General features: G+C 34.8%; 1 protein-coding gene across 1 annotated transcript in view; it reads left to right on the forward strand.

Annotated features, from left to right (window-relative positions):
- Positions 1-23,766, forward strand: part of LOC118201663 (uncharacterized) — a 48,984-nt gene that overhangs the window by 19,659 nt on the left and 5,559 nt on the right. The window contains exons 5-7 of the mRNA XM_035373802.2: positions 6,587-6,741; positions 14,871-15,006; positions 23,472-23,617. Of these exons, the coding sequence (XP_035229693.1) occupies positions 6,587-6,741; positions 14,871-15,006; positions 23,472-23,617 (437 nt within the window). The remainder of the gene's footprint in view (positions 1-6,586; positions 6,742-14,870; positions 15,007-23,471; positions 23,618-23,766) is intronic.

A 23,766-nucleotide genomic window follows, 5' to 3' on the forward strand; every position in this document is an offset into this window, starting at 1 on the left:
TAACTGTTTATTACTTATGTATGTATATGTATATCATTCTTACATCTTCGCCCTTTTTCTCTGCTGTATGCAACTATGTTTAAGTTAATCTCTGTTATTAAAAATGTTCATTGATATTACAATCTATTTAGGCTCATTTATTTCTTCAATGGTTATGGGCCCAGGAACGTTTCAACTGTGCCTAATTAGCAAAATACTTATTTTAAAATGAACAATTTGAAGTTTTTGAGCATTGAACTCTTAAGCCTAATTCAGTGCAAGAACTGTTACGTCTAATCAACGGTAAGAACTGATCAGCGTTCAGTTAAGCCTATTTTTATAGCGCTCAATCTTGGTTTTTTAGTCCAAAGGGACTTGAGTCCCGAAGGACTATTGCTTTCGTTTTGGCATTTTGCGTCGGACTCCTATAAATGTCGGTTCACTTTTCAAACTGTTGCCATAAAATGTTAGAGTCCTGCATTATATTTGAAGAAATTAAATAATGAAAATCTGCGTAAATGTATGTATATTTCTCACATTGTTATAAAATAACGGTACATAGAGTCATCGAATTTTGAATAACGTAATCCTCCAACGAATATGAGCATGTGGAAGACCAAATTTGAAATTTGGAATTTGTTTTATGATCGATTTCCTATTTTTTAAAACTTTGACGAATTTTTGATTAACAAACTCAAGGATTTCAAAGCGAGCAATGGCAACGTTGTGCAGAAAAAAACATTTATATCTCCAGCGCGTGAGTCTCTGTATCGGAAATTCTAAAGATATGCTCGTTTTAAAACTATTTTGTGATATTGCTGTTGCACTAGATCTTATGGTTTAAGTGCGAAGAACATGATATTTAATAAAGAAAGGTAACACACAAAATGTTAAAATCGCCCCTTTGGACGTAATTTAAAATCTGAAACATTTCAGATTTTTTTTTTTTTTTTTTTTTTTTGCTGTGAGAGACTGTATTACATTATGTCGCATTTGACTACTATAGAAAAGCTCGGAAAAGATAATTTTGACAGTTGGAAATTACAAATAGAAGCAGTATTGATTAAAAACGACCATTGGGATTATGTAACCGGTAAAGCGCTAAAACCTGCTGAAGGAACCGAGGACGAAAAGAAATGGCTCCAAGCTGATCAAAAAGCTCGCGCAGATATAATTCTTGCTATTAATCCTAGTGAACTGTGTCATATAAAGCATTGTGTGACATCAAATGCTGTGTGGAATAAACTCAAAGCCGTATATGAATTGAAAGGACCTGCGAAGAAGGCTACATTATTAAAACAGCTTTTATTTAGAAAAATGGCGGAAAGCGAAACGATGTCTGAACATTTGAATAATTTCTTCGAACTAGTTGATAAGCTTAAACAAATGGAAATTGACATAGCTGATTATTTATTATCGATTCTTCTGCTCTATAATATTCCAGAAAATTTTGAAAATTTTAGATGCGCCATCGAATCAAGAGATCAGTTACCTAGTCCCTAATCTTTGAAAATCAAAATGTTAGAAGAATGGGAAGCAAGAAAAGGGAAATCGTCTCAAGATTCACAGAATGCATACTATGCTGATTATAAAAGAAGAAATCAAGAACAGAAGAAAAATGAAAAATGGAAGGTAAATTCAAACAAAAATTCTCCAGCTAAAAGAAATTTTCGAAACTTGAAGAGTAATTACTGCTCGAAAATTGGGCACAAGGCATCTGAATGCAGAAAGAAAATAGCTGATAGAAAATATGCGCAATCAAATAAGGGAAATCAAGGTTCTATGATGGCTTCTAATTATGAAGAGCAGATTAGTTTAGCTGTAAACAATGCTTATCAGAAGACCTTCTCATGGTGCTTAGATAGTGGCTGTACATCTCACATGTGCAATGACAGAAGGTTATTTTCAAAATTTCACCCTCGAACGAATTCAACCATAAAGTTAGCAGTTGACAAAACAGCAAAAATTACGGGAATTGGAAAGGTCCTTATAACAGTACCTCACGGAAATAAGACAATTAAACTTACGCTCAAAAATGTGTTACGTGTTCCGGAATTAAAATGTAATTTGCTGTCAACATCTAAAGCTACTGCAAATAATCGTCCAGTGATTTTTACAGAACGACATGCTAGAATAATAGAACCAAATGGATCTATACTAGTGCAGGCTATTCGTCATGGTGATCTTTATTATATACATCCAAGCGCTGAAACAGCTTCAATAGCACAGGTAAGTGATTTTGTAAAGTGGCATCTTAAATTAGGTCATTTAAATGAGTCTGATTTGAAAAGACTTAAGTCTGATAACATGGTTAGAAATTTAAATTTTAATAACACTGAATCTCTAAAAGGCTGCAAAGTCTGTATCCGAGGTAAACAAACTGTGCAACCTTTTCAAAAAGAATCAAAATTTCAAAGTGATGAATTACTGAACTTGATTCACTTAGATTTGTGTGGACCTATGAGAGTCCCATCCCATGCTGGTTCGCGTTATTTTGTTACTTTCATAGACGACAAATCGCGTTATGTCGAAGTCAGTTTTCTTAAAACTAAAGATGAAGTGAAAAATGCATTCATTAAATACAAAGCTGCGGTCGAAAATCGTCTAGGAAAGAAAATAAAAATCCTTCGGACTGATAACGGTCTCGAATATCGCGGAGAAGAATTTAATAAATATATTCAAGAATGCGGGATTAAATGAGAATTCTCTGCACCAATGACTCCTCAACAGAATTCGAGAGCTGAACGCATGAACCGCACTTTAACTGAAATGGCCAGATGTTTGTTACTACAAAGTAATCTTCTCCAATCCTTTTGGGCTGAAGCCTTGAACTGTGCTGTTTATATTCGTAATCGTTGCCCGAATCGAAGCCTGGGAGTAAACAAAACACCTTATGAGTTATTTTTTGGCATCAAGCCAACTGTATCACACTTCAAAGTATTCAGACAGAAATGTTTTGTACTTAATAAAAGGTCTAAAGGGAAATTCGATCCTCGTTCAGAAGAACATATATTTGTAGGATACTCAAATGAATCGAAAGCATACAGCCTGTGGAATAAAAATTCAGAAAAATCGTTATAATCCGAGATGTTAGATTCATTGATGAATTTGAAAACTGTACTAATTATGATAAAGATTTAGAAGTTTTATTTCTCGAAAATATTCCTGATAAAATGAAGGAAGAATCTCTGAATGTAAAGCAGATATCGGCTGATGAAATAACAGAAGACCCCTCAAATATAGCAGAAGCATCTGCTGAATCATCTGATAATGAAGATTCTGATTCCGAAGCAATACCTGAAATGCAGATTAAAAGGGGGCCAGGTCGTCCAAAGAAAGTCAAGACTGGGAAGCCAGGAAGACCAAAAAGGAGTACCACAATATAAACATAGAAAAGGAAGAAGCACAAATTGCTGAAGAAGATACAAATCCGACATTAGAAGAAGCATTAAATGGAAGTTATGTTGAAGAATGGCATAAGGCTATGCAAAGTGAGTATGAAGCACTTGTTAAAAATCGTGCATGGAAATTAGTAAAGCGACCACAGAACAAAAAGGTAATAGGATGTCGCTGGGTTCTTAGAACGAAATTAAATGCAGATGGAACAGTTCAAAAGAAGAAAGCTCGATTGGTTGCTAGAGGATTTGCACAGGAACCTGGGATTGATTTTAATGAAACCTTTGCTCCGGTAGCCAGAGCAAGTTCTATAAGAACGGTGATTGCATACAGCGCTGAAAAAGACCTTATGTTATATCAATTAGATTTTGTTATGCCTTATGTTAACGGTGATTTAAAAGAAGAAATTTTCATGGAACAATCTAAAGGTTTTGAAGACCAAAATAATCCTGATTATGTTTATGCTTTGCAAAAGTCTCTTTATGGTTTGAAACAAAGTGGACGACAGTGGTATGAAAAATTAGACAAAAAACGCAAAAACTTTGGATTACAACCATTACAATCAGATAAGTGTGTATACAGGATGAAAACATCTCAAGGTGAGTTAATTCTAATTTTATATGTGGATGACTTAATAATAGCAACAAATAGCTGTGATTTATATGCTGAACTTAAAGGTTATCTTTCTAAAGAATTTCATGTTAAAGATTTAGGCAAACTTCATTATTGTCTTGGAATAGAATTTAATCAAGATGTAAATAATAATTCTATTAGTTTATCTCAGCAGAAATATGTTGATAATATTCTACGAAGGTTTAATATGCAAGATGCAAAACCAGTAGCAACTCCTTTAGATCCTAGTGTAAAATTAAGTAAAGAAATGTGTCCTTCTGAAACTGAAAAGGAAGAAATGAACAATGCACCTTATCGCCGTCTAGTTGGTTCGCTTATGTATCTTTCTGTGTTTACTAGGCCGGATATTACATATGCCGTCAGTCACCTGAGCCAATTTTATAACAATCCTGGAAAATTACACTGGTTGGCTGCAAAGCGCGTTCTTCGATACTTAAAAGGAACTAAAAATTATTGTTTAAAATTTCGAAAGACTGGAAAAGCACTTATTGGATATACCGATGCCGACTGGGCGTCTGATGTTAATACTAGAAAATCGTATACAGGTTACCTATTCAAGCTAGCTGGAAATCCGATAACATGGGAATCACGAAAGCAACAAACTGTTGCATTATCAAGTACTGAAGCAGAGTACATCAGTCTTTCAGAAAGTGCCAAAGAAGCAGTTTATTTACGTCGTTTTCTTAAAGAATTAAATTTTACTGCTGATTATACAACCATTATGTATTGTGATAATCAAGGTGCACAGAAGCTTATGAAAAATGCTGTTTATCACTCACGCACTAAACACATAGATATTAGACATCATTTCATCCGTGAAATTTATGAAAGAAATGAAATAGACGTTAAATATGTGCCAACAGAGAAAATGCCTGCTGATGTACTGACAAAAACATTGACTGCTTCGAAACATTCTAAGTGCTGTAAATTAATTGGAATAACTGTAAATGATTAATGTTTATTTTTTTTCAGCCACCAAACGTCGAAAGGGGGATTGTTGTATCATAAATTATAATACGACGTTTAGCTTAAGAGAGCTTCTCCTGACGCATGCGCAGTTCGTGTTTATCCGCGCGGAGATGATGACGTAATTGTTTATTACGTATGTATGTATATGTATATCATTCTTACATCTTCGCCCTTTTTCTCTGCTGTATGCAACTATGTTTAAGTTAATCTCTGTCATTAAAATTGTTCATTGATATTACAATCTATTTAGGCTCATTTATTTCTTCACAAACATATATATGTACATATGTAAGATATAACAAAATACGATAGGTGCTTTGGAAAATTATTGCCAACCTCGGAATTAACATTCTAAATTTGGTGACCTCTCCAATAAATTCATCTTTTTTGCCAAATTCCAGATTTTTCTATGTTACGTAACGTTTTAATACAGATACTTCTTGTCCAACCAAATTAATTGTAAGCCAAAACTTGGAACTGAAACTTTTCCGACTCCCACCCTTCTTCCTCTGAAGTACTGCGTCGCTCTGCACCTTTTTCGCTTACTCTTTCGTGCTGGCAATTCGCTACTTTTCCACACTGCCGCTTACTTGCTTAAGATGACCTTATCGTATTCAAATATAATTAAGAAATATATTGTCTGAAAAAGCTTATACATATGTAATAAATAAAGATTTGACATACGTAAAAAATTAAAGAAAGTAATTCTTCATCCTTCATTGTGATAAATGCGTCATCATGCTTTTCCACTCAGCCCGACCTTCCAGCATCTACAATCTTAACAGTCATCTACGCAATATCGTTTAAGTTGTTAAAATAGTTCCAGTATCTTCACCTACGCATTTTAAAATTATTACACACACACACACACACACACACACACACACACTATATATATATACAAAATTAAAAGAAAATTAATTTTCGACAAATATCGAAATCTAAATTTCAATGCAGTCTCCCAGTTTCTATACTTGTATTTGGGAAATTTTCATCCTTGTTATGAAAGAATAAAATTGTAAGACGTTTGAATTCCGCACGACAAAAATTTACCAGAATACTTAATTTCAAAATTTGCGAGGAAATAAGTTTAAATAAATTTCAACAAAAAGTGTGAATGATTTAATAGGCTCTACAAGGAAATCTTTTTTGGTGTCAAGAACAGATTTTGTTTTCAAAATACATGAGGATTGTCTCAGCTGTTTATTTCAGGATGGAACTTATTTCTTAGAGAATTTTGGGATTTAGATGCCTTGTACTTTGTTGCTTTATATGAGGAAAGGAGTGTGGCCTCTTTGTCAAAATGTTGTGGTTAGCTATGCCTGATTTTGCTGAGTTATTCAGAATAACTACACACCTTTCTCATGTGGTCTATACAGATAGTATCCAAATTTTCTCTCAAACTTTGCTGTTACATTTATTCAGCTTCTGAAAATAAGAAAGTTGCTAAATTCATTAAAGAATTCTTTAGAAATGTTTGATTCTGTCCAGTTATTTCTATGTTTTATATGTTATGTTTGGCAGAACTCTAAAATAGCGAATGATTGTAAATATACGTATTGTTAAATTTTAACAAAAAATACAATATTTTTTTTTTAATCTCTTTCAGTTCCATGAGGTGGTTTTCCAAATGCGTAAAAAAGGCGACAATGCAACTTTGCGGCAGACCTGCAGCTAAAATTATGAAAGCTTATGCAACGAAAGTGGGAATGCACCATAGATCGTTATATCAAAAGAATAAGGGATGCAGTACACAATTATTTGGTATAATCATTTTTACCATTTTTTAAAGTTTATAGTTACGTTTCAATGATTGCATTTATTTTTGGAATTTTTGAAAACGTTTCAGTTTGTAATTATTGGAATGAAAAGAAATTAAATAATTTACCGGAAAATAGAAATTAGATTGTATATTTAACATGTTAACAGTTGCCTGATACACATTCTTAATCTAAAAGTGTACGCTGCATTCATACCCGTCAAATTCAAATAACATGCACTATACATTGCCATATTACATTAGAAGGTCACTGAGTAGTAAACTAAGACAGATTTTCAAAAAACAGAGTTTTAAGAATATTTTTCTCCCACTTTCTATGCAATTGACTTGAATAAACATTAAAATTACGAGTTGTGTAATTAGAAATATTCAGTAGTTTTATGAAATTACACCAACTAAGGTCATAAAAACCATTATTAGTCCAAAGGGACAATTTGCCAGAGGGACTATTCATTTCGTTTTGGCATTTTGCGTCCATTCACGATAAGCGTTGTTTCACTTTTTAGATTGTTGCCGCCAAATATCATCGCCCTGTATTATATTTAAAGAAATTTAATAATGAAGAATCTGCATGAATGTATGTATGTTTCTGCGTTGTGATAAAACAACGGTACGTAGAGCCATCAAAATTTGAATAACGTAATCTTCCATGCAATATGGGCATGCGGAAACGCCGTAATTTAGAATTTGGTATTTGTTTTATAATCGATCTCATTTTTTGTTACATTTAACGAATTTTTGATTAACAAACTTAACGATTTCAAAGCGATCAATGGCAACACTGTACGGGGAAAAAATATCACCTGCGCGTGAGACTCTGTACCGGAAATTCTAAAGATATGCTCATTGTAAAATTACTTTGCGATAATGCTGTTGAATTTAATTTTATGGTTTGAGTGCGTAGAACAAGATATTACGCTCCTTTAGACGTAATTTAAAATATGAAACCTTTCGGTTTTTTTTAATTAGTTTTATTTTTTTAACACTTTTTTTTTTTTTTTTTTTTTTATGATAACTGTTTTAGGCGGCTGTCCGCGCGAGAGATATATAGGTATACTTTTGCTACTTCCCATTGCAGTTAGAAAGGGAAGTGCAGAACTCAATGTTACAACAGTTCTGTATACAAAATTTCAACTTTCTACGGCTAATCGTTTTTGAGTTATTCGTGATACATTTGTACATACGTATTTACAGATGTCACAATAAAATCGATTTTACAATCTGTTTTGGAATAAAGAATCTTTTATTTCGTCCGACATACAGATAACATGTAAAAATAGTAGAATCAAATTGGATTCGAGAACTGTCAAAATGAATATTTCCAATGAAATCTGAAACCCGAATTTTTTTACCATTAGAATACTTCTTTTATTTCGTACAAAGACGTAATAATCAAAATATCTCTCTATATATACACTCTTTTGCAAAAAAATCGAAGCACACGGACTTTTGCGATCGTGACAAAATTTGGTATGCAAAAGCATCTTGATCGAACATGCAAATGATCAAAGTTTCAAGGCAAATGAACAGGAATTGCGATCATAGCACGCATTTCTAGTGTATAATTCGCAAAGTAGGAAACCAATGACAGAGCGGAAAATTTATCTTTTTGTTGCTGCCATTGTAATTCCGTAAAGAAGCAACTAAAGATGCCATGACGACGATATCGAAGACCTTACAGACAACTAAACGACTTTGAACGTGGCCGCATTGTGGTCATACCGAGCAACAGGCCGTCACCTGCAGCGTACAGACATGGACCTTATAAGAAATAGACTAACCCAGTGGGCGGAGCGTGCGCCACCCGCATGTCCTCAAGAAGGAGTAGGGCCGTCCTCTCAGTGGAAACACTCTATAATTATTACGATCTTAAAACCGGGGGAAAACCCATTGGAAGCTACCAGTTATCGTCCCATCAGCGTTTTACCGGCGATTGGCAAAGTATTCGAGAAAGCTCTTAACTTCAGAATCTCAAGTCTCCTAGAACGCCTTGATCTGATCGACCCGGGGCAGTTCGGCTTCAGAAAGCACCACAGCACGACCCACCAAGTACTTAATATAGTAGAATTTATTTCCAGCGTTTTTTTTTCACAAGACAGGAGTTGCGGCGAGTTTCCTAGACCTGGAGAAAACGTTCGACAGAGTCTAGCACGACTGCTAGGATTATAAAATCAATAATATCATGTTCCTCCATCAGTTTTGTTAAGCTCATAATTTCTTATCTGAAGAGAAGAACTTTTCAAGTTCGGGTTGGAGATTCTCTGTCACAAAAGAAAGTAATACAAAGTGGGGTCCCTCAAGGCTCAGTTATCGCACCAAAGGTTTTTAATATTTTTATAAATTACTTAAACCTAATCCATTGGTGTCCAAAACACTAAAATATGCAGACGGCCACAGTGATTTTGTCGCAATCAAGAAGCCCGCAGTTAGCTCTAAAAAACCTCCAACTCTACGTGAAATTTGTCGCCGCCTATTTTCAGCGCTGGAAGGATTAAAACCTCAAAATGCAATACCTTTAATAATAATAATAATTTTCATTTGATTTGATTAATTTAATAATAATAATTTTGATTCTACTATTTTTACATGTTATCTGTATGTCGGACGAAATAAAAGATTCTTTATTCCAAAACAGATTGTAAAATCGATTTTATTGTGACATCTGTAAATACGTATGTACAAATGTATCACGAATAACTCAAAAACGATTAGCCGTAGAACGTTGAAATTTTGTAATAAAATTAATACCTCAAAATGCAATATTGTTCACTTTCGTCGTTACAGGAAAAATGAGAGAACAAATAGTGACATAAAAATTGGAAATGATATCATCCCAGTCTCTTCGTCCGCTAAATATCTCGAAATGATTCTTTATGAACGACTTAGCTTTAAAGACCATGTAATTAACCAAGTTAACAAAGCAAATAGAGCTTACATGTCCCTCTATAATCTCATAGGACGGAAATCTAAACTTACCCTTAAAAATTAAACGTACTCTATATTTAGCACTTATTAGACCAATGTTGCTTTATGCAGCCCCGGTCTGAACCACGGGCGTTAAAGACTGAACGAAGGAAAATTAACCTACTGCAAAATAAAATACTAAGAGCAATGGTTAATGCGCCTTGGTATGTTAGAAATACGATCATTTATGAAGATTTAAAAATTAAACCAATACCGGAGCAGATACTAATGGATGCTCACAAATTTTTTGAGAAAATGGAGAATTCGCCAGTCAATACTTTGAGAGAACTTACGAACTATGATCCCACTGTGGAAAGCGTCGTGAAACGACCTAGGTCAATTCACGATAATGTAAAGTGGTAGCTGTAAATATGTATATAGTTTTACCAACTTATCTCATTTTATTCAAGTATTTAGTCCTAGTATTTATCCAAGTATTTAACCAAGATTTATTTCGTGTTTGTGAATTTGTGTTTGTGTTTACTACTAAGAATATGGACTTAGTGCCTGGACAGGCAAAGACTTTTAGTGTTATTTGTACAAAATGTAACTAATTGAACTCACCACACCTACCAATGTGGATCCAACCGTATTGGCTAGTACCGGTCACGTGATACTCATACCCTGAATTCTGAAGAATTAGATATTATTCTCTCGAATCTCTCACTAAGCAGTTTTATGTTCTTCAGTGAGGACTCAGATGATTTTCATGGCTTAAAAATTGAAATTTTTGCAATAGTGTACGCGACCTTGACTGACCACCTTAAAGCTCTGATTGCCTGATCTCTCAGACTCTTATTTTCGCCTTCGGGTGAGTGGCGTGATAGCGCCCTAAATTTTTCTACAACCGTGAATGGCCGTATGGCAAGTTAGAATGATCAGGTTTAAACACTAAGAAGTTGATGCCTGTAGTGAAAGTAAAGCATAAGTAGGGCCGATCTGGTTTACTTTAAACACTGAAACCTATAGCGTTTATATCGCATAACTGTTTTTATTATTAAATGTGATACGTTGTATAAGTGATGAGATTATGAAAGTCACAGTTTTTTCGAAAAAGATTTAATTTATCTCTTTTTAAAGCATTTTTTACTACATTTTGCTCATTTTTTTCCATACGTAATTCTTGTATAAACATCTTTACTCTGGTAAAACGGTAAAAATTCTAAACTCAAAATTTATGATCTTACTTTTGGATACAAATAAAGTAAAATTAAATAAGATTGATAGTACCTGATGCTTTAAAGCAATTAAGGGAAAATTAAACAAGATCTGATATATATTTTTATAATTTTATGAGCATTTTGAGGAAGAGGTTTTTAAAATTATTGAAACATTACAAGATCATTTATTTGGTTATGTGATCATTACTTTTTAAAATTACAAGATGATTATTTATTTTAATAATTCATAAAATTAAGAGCATAAACTTTTCTGAGTGTAATGGAAAAAAAAAAAGAGAGAGAGAGAGAGAGAGGGAAAAAAAATGAAAATAGAATCTGGAAGTACTCAGATTTTATATTACACCCAAAGGGACTTCTTTTAGCGTTTTGTGTGTTACATTTATTTATTGAATATTATGTTCTTCGCACGTAAACCTCCTCACTCAAATAAAACTCAATTCAGCAGTAATATCACAAAATTTTAGAAAACAACATACCTTTAGAATTTCCGAGCTGGAGATAATAATGTTATTTTCTGTACAGTGTTGCCATTGCTCGTTTTGAACTCGTTGAGTTTTTTAATAAAAATTGTTAAAGTTTTACAAAATAGGTAATGTATTAAAACAAATTCGAAATTCGGCAGTCTTGGTGCCCATGTTCGGGTGGAGGATTACGTTATTCAAAATTTGATGGGTCTAAATGTGGTCGTTTATTCACATTGTGAGAAACATACATATATTCATGCAGATTCTTCATTATTTATTTTCTTTAAATATAATACAGGGCGATAATATTTGGCGGCAACTATTTGCAAAGTGAAACGGACAGTGCGTAATGCCGTTTCGAAACTAATAGCCTTTCTATGCTACTGCCCCTTTGAGAGAATAAATTAAATTCACAGTAAATAAAAAAAATCTTATGCAGAACTTGAAATAAATTTTAAAAAACTAGTTCAATTAATTATTACAGTTAAAAAGACAATTTTAACATTAAAATAAATATATAAAAATTATTAAGGTGTTAAAAGTGTTTATTACTAAGATATATTATGAAATATAATTGAAGTAAAACCTCTTTATAAAAGTTATGCTATAACATTCACATAAAATAAAATTAAAAAAAAAAAAAAAAGCAGCACAATTTAGAATTTTAAACAAAATCTTTTAAAAAATCATTTTTAGGTATTTTAGTATTTTTTACTTATTTACAACAATAAAAAGCATAAAACTGTAAGAGAATTGCTTGTTTGAAATTTTCTATTAGTTCAGATTTAAAATATTATTTTCTAAAAGAAGTAGTCACAAATTTTCTTACAGTCTAGGAAAAACTAAAAAAATATCCAGGCCTGAAAGCATGCAACAGCTTTATAATTATTTGGAACGTCAATTATGCTTGATAAATATGATAAATTTTTAAAAATTAATCTCAGTTTCAAAAATAAAAATATCTAAAAATTTTAATTTATAAAATGAGGCGCTACAACCAACTTTTTCTTGACAATTATATGCGCTGTAGTAGCCAACCATTGTTAAGTTTCTACAAGTTGTCCCTACTCCTCCGGATGTGGTCAAAGGGAAAGTGTCAGAAGAGGGAGAAAACCCATTTGGGTTGGTCTATTTCTTATAAGGTTAATGCATACAGACACTACTGTGCAAAGATGTTGGCAGCAACGGCTGCTACAAGGAAATTAACAGGACGAGCTGAAAGCTCTAGAAGGCCAAGGAGCACAAATTCAAGGCAAGATAGGATGATTATTCGCCAGGCCCGAACAGTCCCAACGGTATCATTGTCGATTATTCAACGCACTATAGCCACGTCTATACCTCCCGTGGTATCGTCCAGCATCTCACGGCGCTTGTCTGAGGCGGGGTTACGCTTACAGAGGCCTTTAAGACGTTTGCCTTTGACCCCACAACATCGATGGAAACGAGAGTCGTGTCGCAGCCGATCATCATGGCTGCCATCAGACTGGCATCGTATAGTGTTCAGCAATGAATCCCGCCTCACTCTTGAAGCAGATGACCACCGTATTCATGTCTGGAAAGAACGAGGCCAGCGGTCCCAATCAGCCTTACAAAGGTATACAGCTACAACACCTGCTGTGATGGTGTTCTGTTTCTTATGACAGCAGGTCATCTTTAGTCATCCTCCGTGCATCTTTTACAGCTCAACGATATGTTGATACCATCCTACGGCCTGTTGCATTACCCTTCAGGGCACGTCATCCTGGGGCCATTTTCCAACAAGATAATGCCAGGCCACATACCGATCGCATATCTCTGGACTGTCTCCGTGCGGTTGATACTCTTCCTTGGCCAGCAAGGTCACCAGACCTTTCACCAATCGAGCATGTCTGGGACATGGCCTCCAGATTCGGGCACCACAAAATATCGCAGATCTGGAGCGACAACGGATGAATGCTTGGCAGAATGTGTCGCAGGATGACATTAGGAACCCTATCACTCCTTGCCTCGACGAATTCAAGCATGCATTGCCGCCAGGGGTGGTTCGACCAACTACTAATTTGAACACTCAATGGGTGATTGTGAACCGTGAACAGGTACTATGACCTTAATTTTTTAATCATTTTATTATCTGTGTATGAGCTATACACACATTCAATTTCATCAAATGCAATCACTTCCTTCATGGTGCTTCGATTTTTTTGCGAAAGAGTGTATTACACCAGTAAGCATTCAGTGTTGATGAATGAGCTTTGAACTTTATATAAATGAAATTCTAGCATTGGAAAAATTAAATCGATACAATTAATATATGTCGTACATGCGATCTCGTATCCACAAATCCGTATTCAGCAAGCACTTAATGCATTTTTAAACAAAAACCAGAATCTGTTTATAAGGTCTCAATTCTTTAAAGCTTCATTTTGCTTGAACTCCGAAGCATTTCGAGTAGCTAGGTTTGTATTGAATTTATATGTTATCTACTCTTTATTTAATTTAAATACTATGTAGAGAGATACGATGTGTAAAAAAATTTCCAAGTTATCTTGCATTTATATACTAGTAGTTTTATCACTTAATAAAATAATCTTGTAGTTGTTGTCTCTATGTATTCCACAGAAGAACGGTTGCCAGAGCCTCAAGGAGGTTGAAATTCTCGTTCCATGCCTATTTTGAAGGACAGCACACCAGGGTGTGGTCCGAGGGTTTCCCACTCCACTCCCCTACCACTAATCCATACGAGAGGACTTCCGGCTAGCTGTATAATTAAGAGTGCCCCTATGCCGGCTCCTTATACCTCAAATCATCCATAAATAATTAGCTAAGGTGAGCGTGCAGGCGACTCAGCGAAATCGGAGACTGGATGTCAGTTCGTATTTGCTTCCATGTGATTGGTCGGTTATTGTATTTGGCTGGCATAAAGTTCAACAGTTAGAAGGGAAAGGTTCGAAGATAATTTCTGAGAGTTAGTAAGACGAAAAGTTAGTAAGAGTTTGTTAGTAACAATCAAACGGTTACTACGTGAACGAATCCATTTTAAAATTTAGGTGAGCTCGTTCTCTAAACGCGTTGAGGAAGGGAGAAATTGTGTGACTATTTTTAGAATTTTCAAAACCTGGCACTAAAAGGCTAGGGGGAAAATACGGTATTACTGAATAATACAAGCAATTTTAATTGATTTAAGTTACAAAAAATTTCATATAATACGTTTTTTAGGAGAATACTAGTAACAGATTAGTGACAATATGAAAAATATGAGAATATTTGCCTTTATCAAGTATAGTTATACGTTAATTTAACAGTTAGATATTGAATACAGCTTATCTAACTGATTCTCAGAAAAATAATTTAAGCAAGAATCAGATTCAGTAGAGTATAATATAAACTAAATACACACTACATCACAATAAGTACAGTTTAGGCTAAATATAGTTTGAACTGGCAATGGGAAATTGAGTGTCCTTGTAAACAGATAAGGTATGCTATTTTAGGAATGCATCTAACTTCAAATTTCTTTCGTTTTAGGATATCAGAAAATATCTGAATCCTTGTGTCAGCAAAATAATTTTGACAGGTGCTATGCTCATCTGCATTTTAGTCATGAACCTGCTCTTAGTGACGATCAGATGACAGAAGGAGAAGAATTTCTAGCCGTTTGTAGGTATAAACACTTATTTATCTCTCTGTTAACATTACAGCTCATGCATGGGTTCAGGGCTACGATAAAACATGTTTTCTTACCAGAATTCAATGTTTAACTGATAAAAGTGTTAATGCAATGAAAAATACAGTAAAAATCTGAGAAAATAATTTTGCCATTCCTTAAAAAGAAGTTCAAAACTTGTTCAATGCCTGTTCCGAATATAATGAAAAGACAAACTCCCGACTTTTAGAATGTTAGCAGATGGTGTACTATGCTCATTATGATACCATAAAAAGATTCTCTTGAAGATATGGTAAGCGTAATGCAGAAGTCCAAAACAAAATGTAAATGTGAATAATAAAGCTAATAAATAGGATGTCTCTTTAAGGGCAAAGCATATCTAAGTGAAGTTATATCTATGTAAGTGAATAAATAGAGACATTAGAGGAATACCGTTCATCATCAGGTAGTCTCTATTCAATATTTGTTTATTAAGTTAGAAACATCCTACAGAATACAGTGAACTAAGCACGATTCGTTAACATAAAACGGATTACAAATATAGTATTTTAAAGTATATGTTACAAAGAATTAAAGGTCGTGTTAATATAGAGAATTAGTAAATGTCAGGTCGTACTTAATACGGAAACAGAATATATAAAACAGAATACGATAAATAATAAATTCTGACATTCTTAAATATTTCAAAGGCTTTAGAATGTAAAAAAAATAGTAAATAATGTAAGTTCACGTAAGGTAAATCTAAAATTAAATTATAGGAAGAATGAAAATGAATTCGCAGAAAAAGCTAAATGATCTACAAAATATTTATGCAATATTTTAAGTGCTTACAGCCTTTGGACGCAGAATATGCCAATTCATTAAATGATAATAGCTTGTAGAGACATTAGGATTTTTTTGGAAGCTGGTAAGATGAAAAATTAGCAACGCCTTCGTCGGGAATTGAACCACTGACCTCTGGATACCGGCCCAGTGTGCAGAACCACTACACCACGAAAGCACGCTAGTAAGGCGGGAGAAATACCTTATGATCTTTATAAAAAGATTAAATTTTTAAAGAATTTGTGAAATTTTAACTGACATACTTCTTGTAGAAGTTCTAATCACTTGGTGGCTTTTGGATATGAAAGTTCTTTGTGATGGGACAAAAGAATAGATAAATATCCGAATTTCCTTTTCTCCACATATGTAGGAATATGAAGAAGCGAGAGCTGTTTTGAAAAGAAACAAGAAGAAAACAGGCTATGCACCTTCTACGCTGACGAGCCAAAACTTTATGACCCATTTCCACATTTTTTAATAAACTCGTCTCGATGACGTGGAGGGTATGTGATTAAATGAGAAGGGTATTTAACTGCGCTGGGAGAATGTAAGGTAAGGTCCACTAAGGGAGAAAATCACTCTACGGAATCACAACCGTTGTGAACAGGTACAACATGGATACATCAAGGAACTGGCAAGAGCAAGGCTAATATATCGCCAGCTAAAAACCAGTATAACCCTAAAGTTCCAAAGTTCCTAAAGTAAGGAATCATTCTTGAACTTACTCTTGTAAGCGATGGGAAAGGCTTCTGATTTAAGTGAATTGGATAGAAGGCAGATTTTAATGCCCCGAAGACTCGAAACGGGTATCTTCAAAACTGCACGACAATGTTCACGATCTGCCGTTGTTTGTATTTATGCAAAGTAGATAAATGAGGTGAAACTACCAGTAGACACCAAGGTGTTGGACGTCCACGCATAACTAAAGTAAAGGTCGTCGGAGACTCTCCCGCCTGAACATTGGTTAACGAAGTGTATGTCTGACGCCCTCTCCAGTTCAGAGTAACAGCTCTCAGGGATCACAAGATAGCCGCCCCCCGAGAGATTATATTTTAAGCCCAAGATCTTGCATTACTAGTCTTTTTTACATTGGTAATAACAGCTTTCGTAGTACAGAGTGGCATCCCCGGCATTTATATAGAATTACAAAACATAGCACATATGCATACACCATTAATTGTACTTGACTTACAATATACACATTCAACAAGGACTTACAATGCATACATAGACATAGGACAGAATATAAAAGTAAACACATAAGAAAAAAGAATTAAATAAAAATTAGCGCTTATTGCTGTTTTGTCATAACGGTGCTGTTATTTTATGATTTAAAGTTTTTAACAGTTTAAAAAACAGAAAACAATTGTTCATAAGTTCATAAGTTAGTCCTGTTCAGCTGATGTCACTGCTTAAAACGTTCAATAGATTTGAAATTATGACTTAGTCAATACTTTAATTTAGCGTGGTTGGCAAATATCTTGCCCACCGCTGTTATTACATTGATACTTCTACAGAAACCATTAATTGCCACACGATTAGGCGAAGAATCACAGGCCCATAAGCTTGCTCTCTAATATAGGCAAGATCTTTGAACGAATAATTTTAAGGAAATTCCAGCCTTATTTACAGGTACTTCCGGAAGATCAGTACGGATTTAGGAGCGAACTTTGCACATCTAAACAACTGATTAGGCTTGTGGAATTTATCGGCTCCGCTCTGCATCATAAGAGTTGTACTGCAGTGCTCATGCTGGACGTGGCCAAAGCATTTGACCGTGTCTGGCATGAGGGCTTAATATATAAATTGATAATGATGAATTTGCCTAGAGAACTGATCTTACTCACCAGATCTTATATTGCAAATCGTTACTTTACTGTTAGCTGCAAGCAAAGTCATTCTGGATACAAAACTATCGCTGCAGGCGTCCCCCAGGGGTCCTGTCTTGGCCCAGTACTCTATCTTTTCTATGCGGCTGATTTCCCGCGGGATAAACTCAACAGAAATACATTACTGGCCTGCTATGCGGATGACACCGCTGTAGCGGTCAGATCTATTCAGCCTAACAGGGCAATTTCTGTTATGCAGGATATAATTATGGACATTGAGGAGTGGTGCTCCAGGTGGAAGATTTCCATCAATGCGACTAAATCACAGCTACTTCTTGTTAGAAGGAAGAAAATACTGGTCTCAGTTCAGCCACTTTACCTATTCGGCCAACGTGTCCCGATGGTAAACAAGGCCAAGTATTTAGGTGTTTACTTGAATCGAAGACTCACGTGGAGTACGCATGTCAATTACATTGCAAACAAGACCAGAGGAATTGCTCAACAATTACAAGTACTGCTAGGGCGCAGCTCGCAGTTAGATCTGAGAAGGAAAAGACAGATTTATATTTCCATTTTAAGACCAATTATGTGTTATGCGTCCCCTGTCTGGGCGACTGCTACGAGCTCAGATATCAACAAATTGCAGGCGACTCAAAACACAATCTTACGCACCATGACAGGAGCGCATTTTTACATCCGTAACAAACTCCTGCACGATGATTTACAAGTTGAATATATTGACAAATATCTGCAAAAACTTAACAGCAAGTTCTTTGACAAAGGCTTGAATTGCAGTAAAGGAAACTTTAATGCTGTACTGAACTATGTCTGCATTCCTGAGGACTACAATATCAGGCCTTTCGCGGCTCACAGAATGAGGGATCACAATTTTGTCACTTAGCCCACTCGTTTTCAAATATGTAAATAACACATTTTTATGCGTACATTACTTCACTTTCATTTGTTTATTACATGTTCAACACTGTATCTTATGCACATTTCATGTATTTTCATTTCTTTTGCATCTTCATAGCTCCATACACGTGATTATTACTCTTGTCTCAGGGGTAAGAGTTAAGTTACTTTGATGATTGGACTTTGCCACTATGGCCGATGGGCCCTCTTTTCCTTACCCGCTCCGATTTCCTGGCTGGGAACTAGCTGATAGTTGACATTCTGATTGTCCTTAGGGGATTAGATCAATATAGCTTATTAAAGCCCAACTGGGCTAATATAAGCATAAGCAATTAGCATTTAAGCATTTAACGATTTTTATTATAAATGTTTTGCATGTGCTGCTTCGTAGTTGGTTGGTAAGCGTACATGATTTTAGTTAGTCAAAGAGCGGTAGAAGATATAATGTTCTGGGGAGACTTCGACTCCACAGACGCAGACGTTTGTGTCTAAGATTCTAAACCAATTGAAGTACGCAGAAAATGGACCATGACCTGTTGTAAATTGTGTAAGCTGCGGAATGACTGTAAGGCGCTTAGTTGAGACGTTTGGCATAAAGTCATACGTTCGTCTTTCTGTTGCATCATGATCCCATTCATTTTGCCATTTTGGGATTGCTTTTTTCAAGAGAGTTTTTTTATGTGTGTGGGAGGAGCTGCATAAGTAAGTACAAAAGCTGCTATATTATATCATTAGCAGCTTTTTTGGCTAGTTTGTCTGCTATTTCCTTACTTTCTATTCATGCGTGTGCTTTCACCCATTGTAGGTTTATATGCGTATGTCTATGGTTTCGTAGAAATTGCTGAATGTTAATGATGATTGGTGAAGTGTGCTGATGATCAGTGATGGCTAAAAGTACGGACATATTATTTGTGTATATGGTTGACTACCATTTATTTGAAACTATTATATGTTGTATAGCTTCCCATACTGCAAGCGCGAAAAATGCTGTTATAATATGCTAAATGTGCTTTCCAGTTACATATTTGATTCTGATCTTTGAACTCCACAAATGCACTTCCAATGCCCTCACTTGTTTTTGAACCGTCCGTGTAAATAAAAGGGCGTGTTACTTGTGAGATGGAAAGACTCCATTCTTCATCAATTTTGACGTACACACCTATACCTTTGAGCTTGGGATGCATTTGAAGGATATTTCCTTAGCAGTCATACCTAAATGAACTGTGCATGGTGTCATAAAATATATCGTCTCTCCGTAATTGAATAACTTTGGCTTAAACAGCCTCTTGTTCTTCACGAATGTGGATGGGGATCAGACCTGCAAGGATACGTGCAGCATTCGTTGCTGTTACTTTATAGGCACTTAAGGCGATAAGAGGAAGACAGTCGCCTGGTTGAAGGAATCACGAATTCTCATTCAACACATCCATAATCGTGTCAGGGTACGCCGTCTTCCAGGGAAGCAGTTGATTCTCCCTGTACAGGTTATTTGCAGACTAGAGGTGGCAGTATTATGCTTTTGGGGAAGTTCGGGCGATTATGGAACCCTTAATTGTAGTAGAACAGATCATGAAAGTTGGGGACTATCTGAACATAACTGTGGATCAGTTCCACCTTTACATGACGTCTGTCTTCTCAGCTGGAAATGGAATCTTCCAGCAGGAAAACGCCTCATTTCATAAGGCTCGAATTGTGTTGGAATAATTCGAAAAGCATAAGGATAAATTCCAGTTAATGTTCTGGCCACCTAACTCGCCGGATCTTAGTCCGATAGAGGACGTTTGAGATGTCATGGAGCGGCAGCTCAGAGCTCAAGCCCCACCATATTGGAATATCTCGAGTTTGCGTGACCGCTGCTTGGACATTCGGCATAACTTGTCTCCAGTCATCTACTAAAAACGTGTGGCATCCATGCCAAGGCGATTTGCAGCTACTTTGCAGATCATAGGTCGCGCAACGCATAATTGAGTAGGTGGTCATAATGATTTGGCTCTTCAGTGTACAAATCGATTTAAATAACTAAATTAGGAAGTAGTCGTGTGGTTCATTTTTGGTAAAAAAATTCAAGAATATTTGACTTTGAAATACTCACTCCCAATCTTGCTATCAAGCATTTCCAGCAAATATCACGGATACCAGGAGATTTGAAAAGAATTTATATCCACATTATAAAATGCTTCTTTAACGAAGTTGGTCAGTACTTTTAATTCTCCTTTGCCCGGCATGAAATTTGATACAAACAAGTTTCGTGTTAAGTTGTCAATTTGATTGATAAAGTAACTATTAGCTTTACTAATTAGTGGACAAAATCAGAAAGAGAAGAGATGTAAAAAATATACTGAATATTTTTATAAAGCTCATATAATTGTTTGTTATGGGTTAACAAATGAATTTTCTTACTAATTAGAAGAGATGATTTCATCAAAATCTAACTGATATGCAATCAAATTAGCTTAGGAGTTATATAGCTTTCCGGTTTTCCATTCTGTTTCTAAATTATTAATTGATTAGAAGTAATTGCTCTTTTACAAAAGGGTTGTAGCAAGTCAGGAAAAGTAAGTGGTATCTTTTGAGTTATGTTTAATATGCTTCTAGACGATCTAGAAATAAATGTTTTCTTTCCTGCATTAAATTATTGTTTACGCTAATTTTGTAAGTTTCCGGCTGAAAAATTTCTTGAGGTCTTGAAGGAGTCGAGATTTCCCAGAACAAACTACTCAACAATTGTATAAGTTTTATCTTGCCCAGTTGATCGTTCTCTCTGGCAGAAAAGAAAGAACTACGACTTTTCGTATGCGAGTAGCGGGTTCTTCATCTACGGTTAGTTCAAGTGCTGCGAGCCTAGGTTTAACTCTTGATAGAATAGCTAGACAGGAAAAATCTCTCTACTACTCTCGGAACTGTTCTCCAAAGATATATTCCACAATTTTTGAACTTTTGGGAATATTCCCAGTTGTTATGTCATTAGTCCCCTCTGAGGTCCTCCTAGGCACGCTGGAGGAGCGGCACTGTTTCCCGGAGTGGAAGCAACTAACGAGCCGGCACACTGAAGTGAAGATCATCCAAGTTCAGAAGCTGAGAAGATGAGAAGTAGCTGAAGATACTACAATGAGTTTTTCTATCGAAAAACTTTTAAAATAGGCTTCTTGTAGTTTCTTATATACGTAGTTTCTTATCATGAGAAAATGCATTATCGCTGTAGTTCTTATAGTAATTAACGCCGCTGGTTGCCGTATCGTTGGGCTAGGGCTTGAATCCTGCAGAAAAATATTTGAATATTTGTAATGTATAATGTCTGCGTGGCACGGTAACATTTGAAATACTAGCCAGTCAAAAGCCCTGTCGAGAGATTTGGTCATAAGGGAGGAACGAGTAGAAGACTCTTGTATCCGTGCTCTAGAGGGTTTTCCTTCAATATTGGGACGGAACTTCGACGTGCTCGCTGGTGTAAAATCAATCTTCTGTGCATTTTGGGCAACGATGTTCTTGGCAACGAGGCGGCTGAATGAGCAATGAGTCTTGACCATACTCGATGAATGCATTAAGTTGCTAGACTTACTATCTGTAGATGAGTTGTTTTCTCTCATGCAATCACAGTATCATCATTTCACATACAAGATTGTACGCATTGCTGCAAAAGAATTAATATGTTTTCATTCATGTAGGGTTTGCTAGATGCTTTAATAATGGTTAAAATTTCATAAAAATTTTTGCAAAAGAAGATGCAGTTAAAGTATTAAACTTGTTTGGTTTAAATAAAAATTTATTTTCACAAAAACGTTTCAAAATTTTGCATTCTTTTTAAACTTAGGAATTTAAAAAGAATGTAAAAATTTGAAACTAACGATAGTATGGCCTTTTTTTGTTTTTATTTTTATTTAACAAGTGGTAGGTAACTTGTGAAATCAATACTTACTGCAAAGCAATAAATATTTTCAGAATATCTAGGCAAATGTGGTAAACTGTTATTGATAGGTATATTGTATTATTGATGTCGATATTTTTGTTCTATTTCGCAGAAATACAGAATGAATAACAATTTTTGTAACCATTCCATATTTGAAATAAAATAGAGCTCAGGAAATGGGCTAATTTGATTAGTGCTGCGCAAAATAATACGTTGTTAGCTTAGAGAAGGAATTTTCAATCGCTAATAAAATTAAAGAAATCAAAATTGTGGGGCAACAATAGTACTGAAGTAATATATAATACGTATAACTGAAATAATTCAGGTAGGTTGAAGTGAAAGAAAAGCATAACTTAAAAAAAGCAAATGAATGAAGCTAAATAAATTTAAATTAGCTCAGTATAGAAAAAGGTTTCAGTTTTCTAAACAAAAGCAATTCTTAGTAAAATATAACAAATAGCAACAGAGAATAAAATTCTTTAAACAAGATTTGAACTATTCTTATCGAATCGCTTAGATGATTTCATCAAATCATCTAAGCGATTCGATAAGAATAGTTCAAATCTTGTTCGCTTAGATAATAATAAAATAATTGTAAATCGCTTAGATAATAATAAAAGAATTCTGACAAGCGAGCAAAGTCATATCTAGACGACTAAATAATTCTTGTAATCTTACTTGCTTGAATTCTTTATGAATATCAGTTTGCTACTAAAGCTACTGAAAGCTACTGATATTTTTCAAAAATTATGTTATCGAAACTTGATTACTTTGTATCCCGATGTGTAACAATTTATCTAAAACATTTGAAAATCTATTTAAGAAACACTTAAGGAATTAGCACATACACCATATTAATGAAAATAATCAATCTTGAAGAGCTTAATTCAATTACGTATTTTAAGCATATACAGGTCAATTTTACGTAAATCATGCTGTGCTCTTAAGTCTTACATTTTTACAGAGTTGTAGCCTTATTCTTTTATTAGACGCATACATGATTCCTTCGAATGCCTAACAAGGACATTTAAAAGATGTTTGTATAACACTCAACGTCAGAGATTCGAGAAAATGATTGATGATGATATGCTGGAAAGAAACTATGCTTGTCCTGTGGACACAAAAGTAGCAGACGGTAAGTTTTTGATTTTAAACTGATATAGCAAATCACCTGTTCTTAAAAATACATTTCTTAAATTCCTTAACAATAATTATATCTGGTAATTAATTTCCTGCATTCATGAAATTAAGTTATGTATCTGCAAATATGAATTTTAGGAAAAC

Source organism: Stegodyphus dumicola, chromosome 4 (assembly GCF_044657685.1).
Source record: "Stegodyphus dumicola isolate Sdum_Otavi_A_Nest chromosome 4, ASM4465768v1".
NCBI lineage: Eukaryota > Metazoa > Arthropoda > Arachnida > Araneae > Eresidae > Stegodyphus > Stegodyphus dumicola.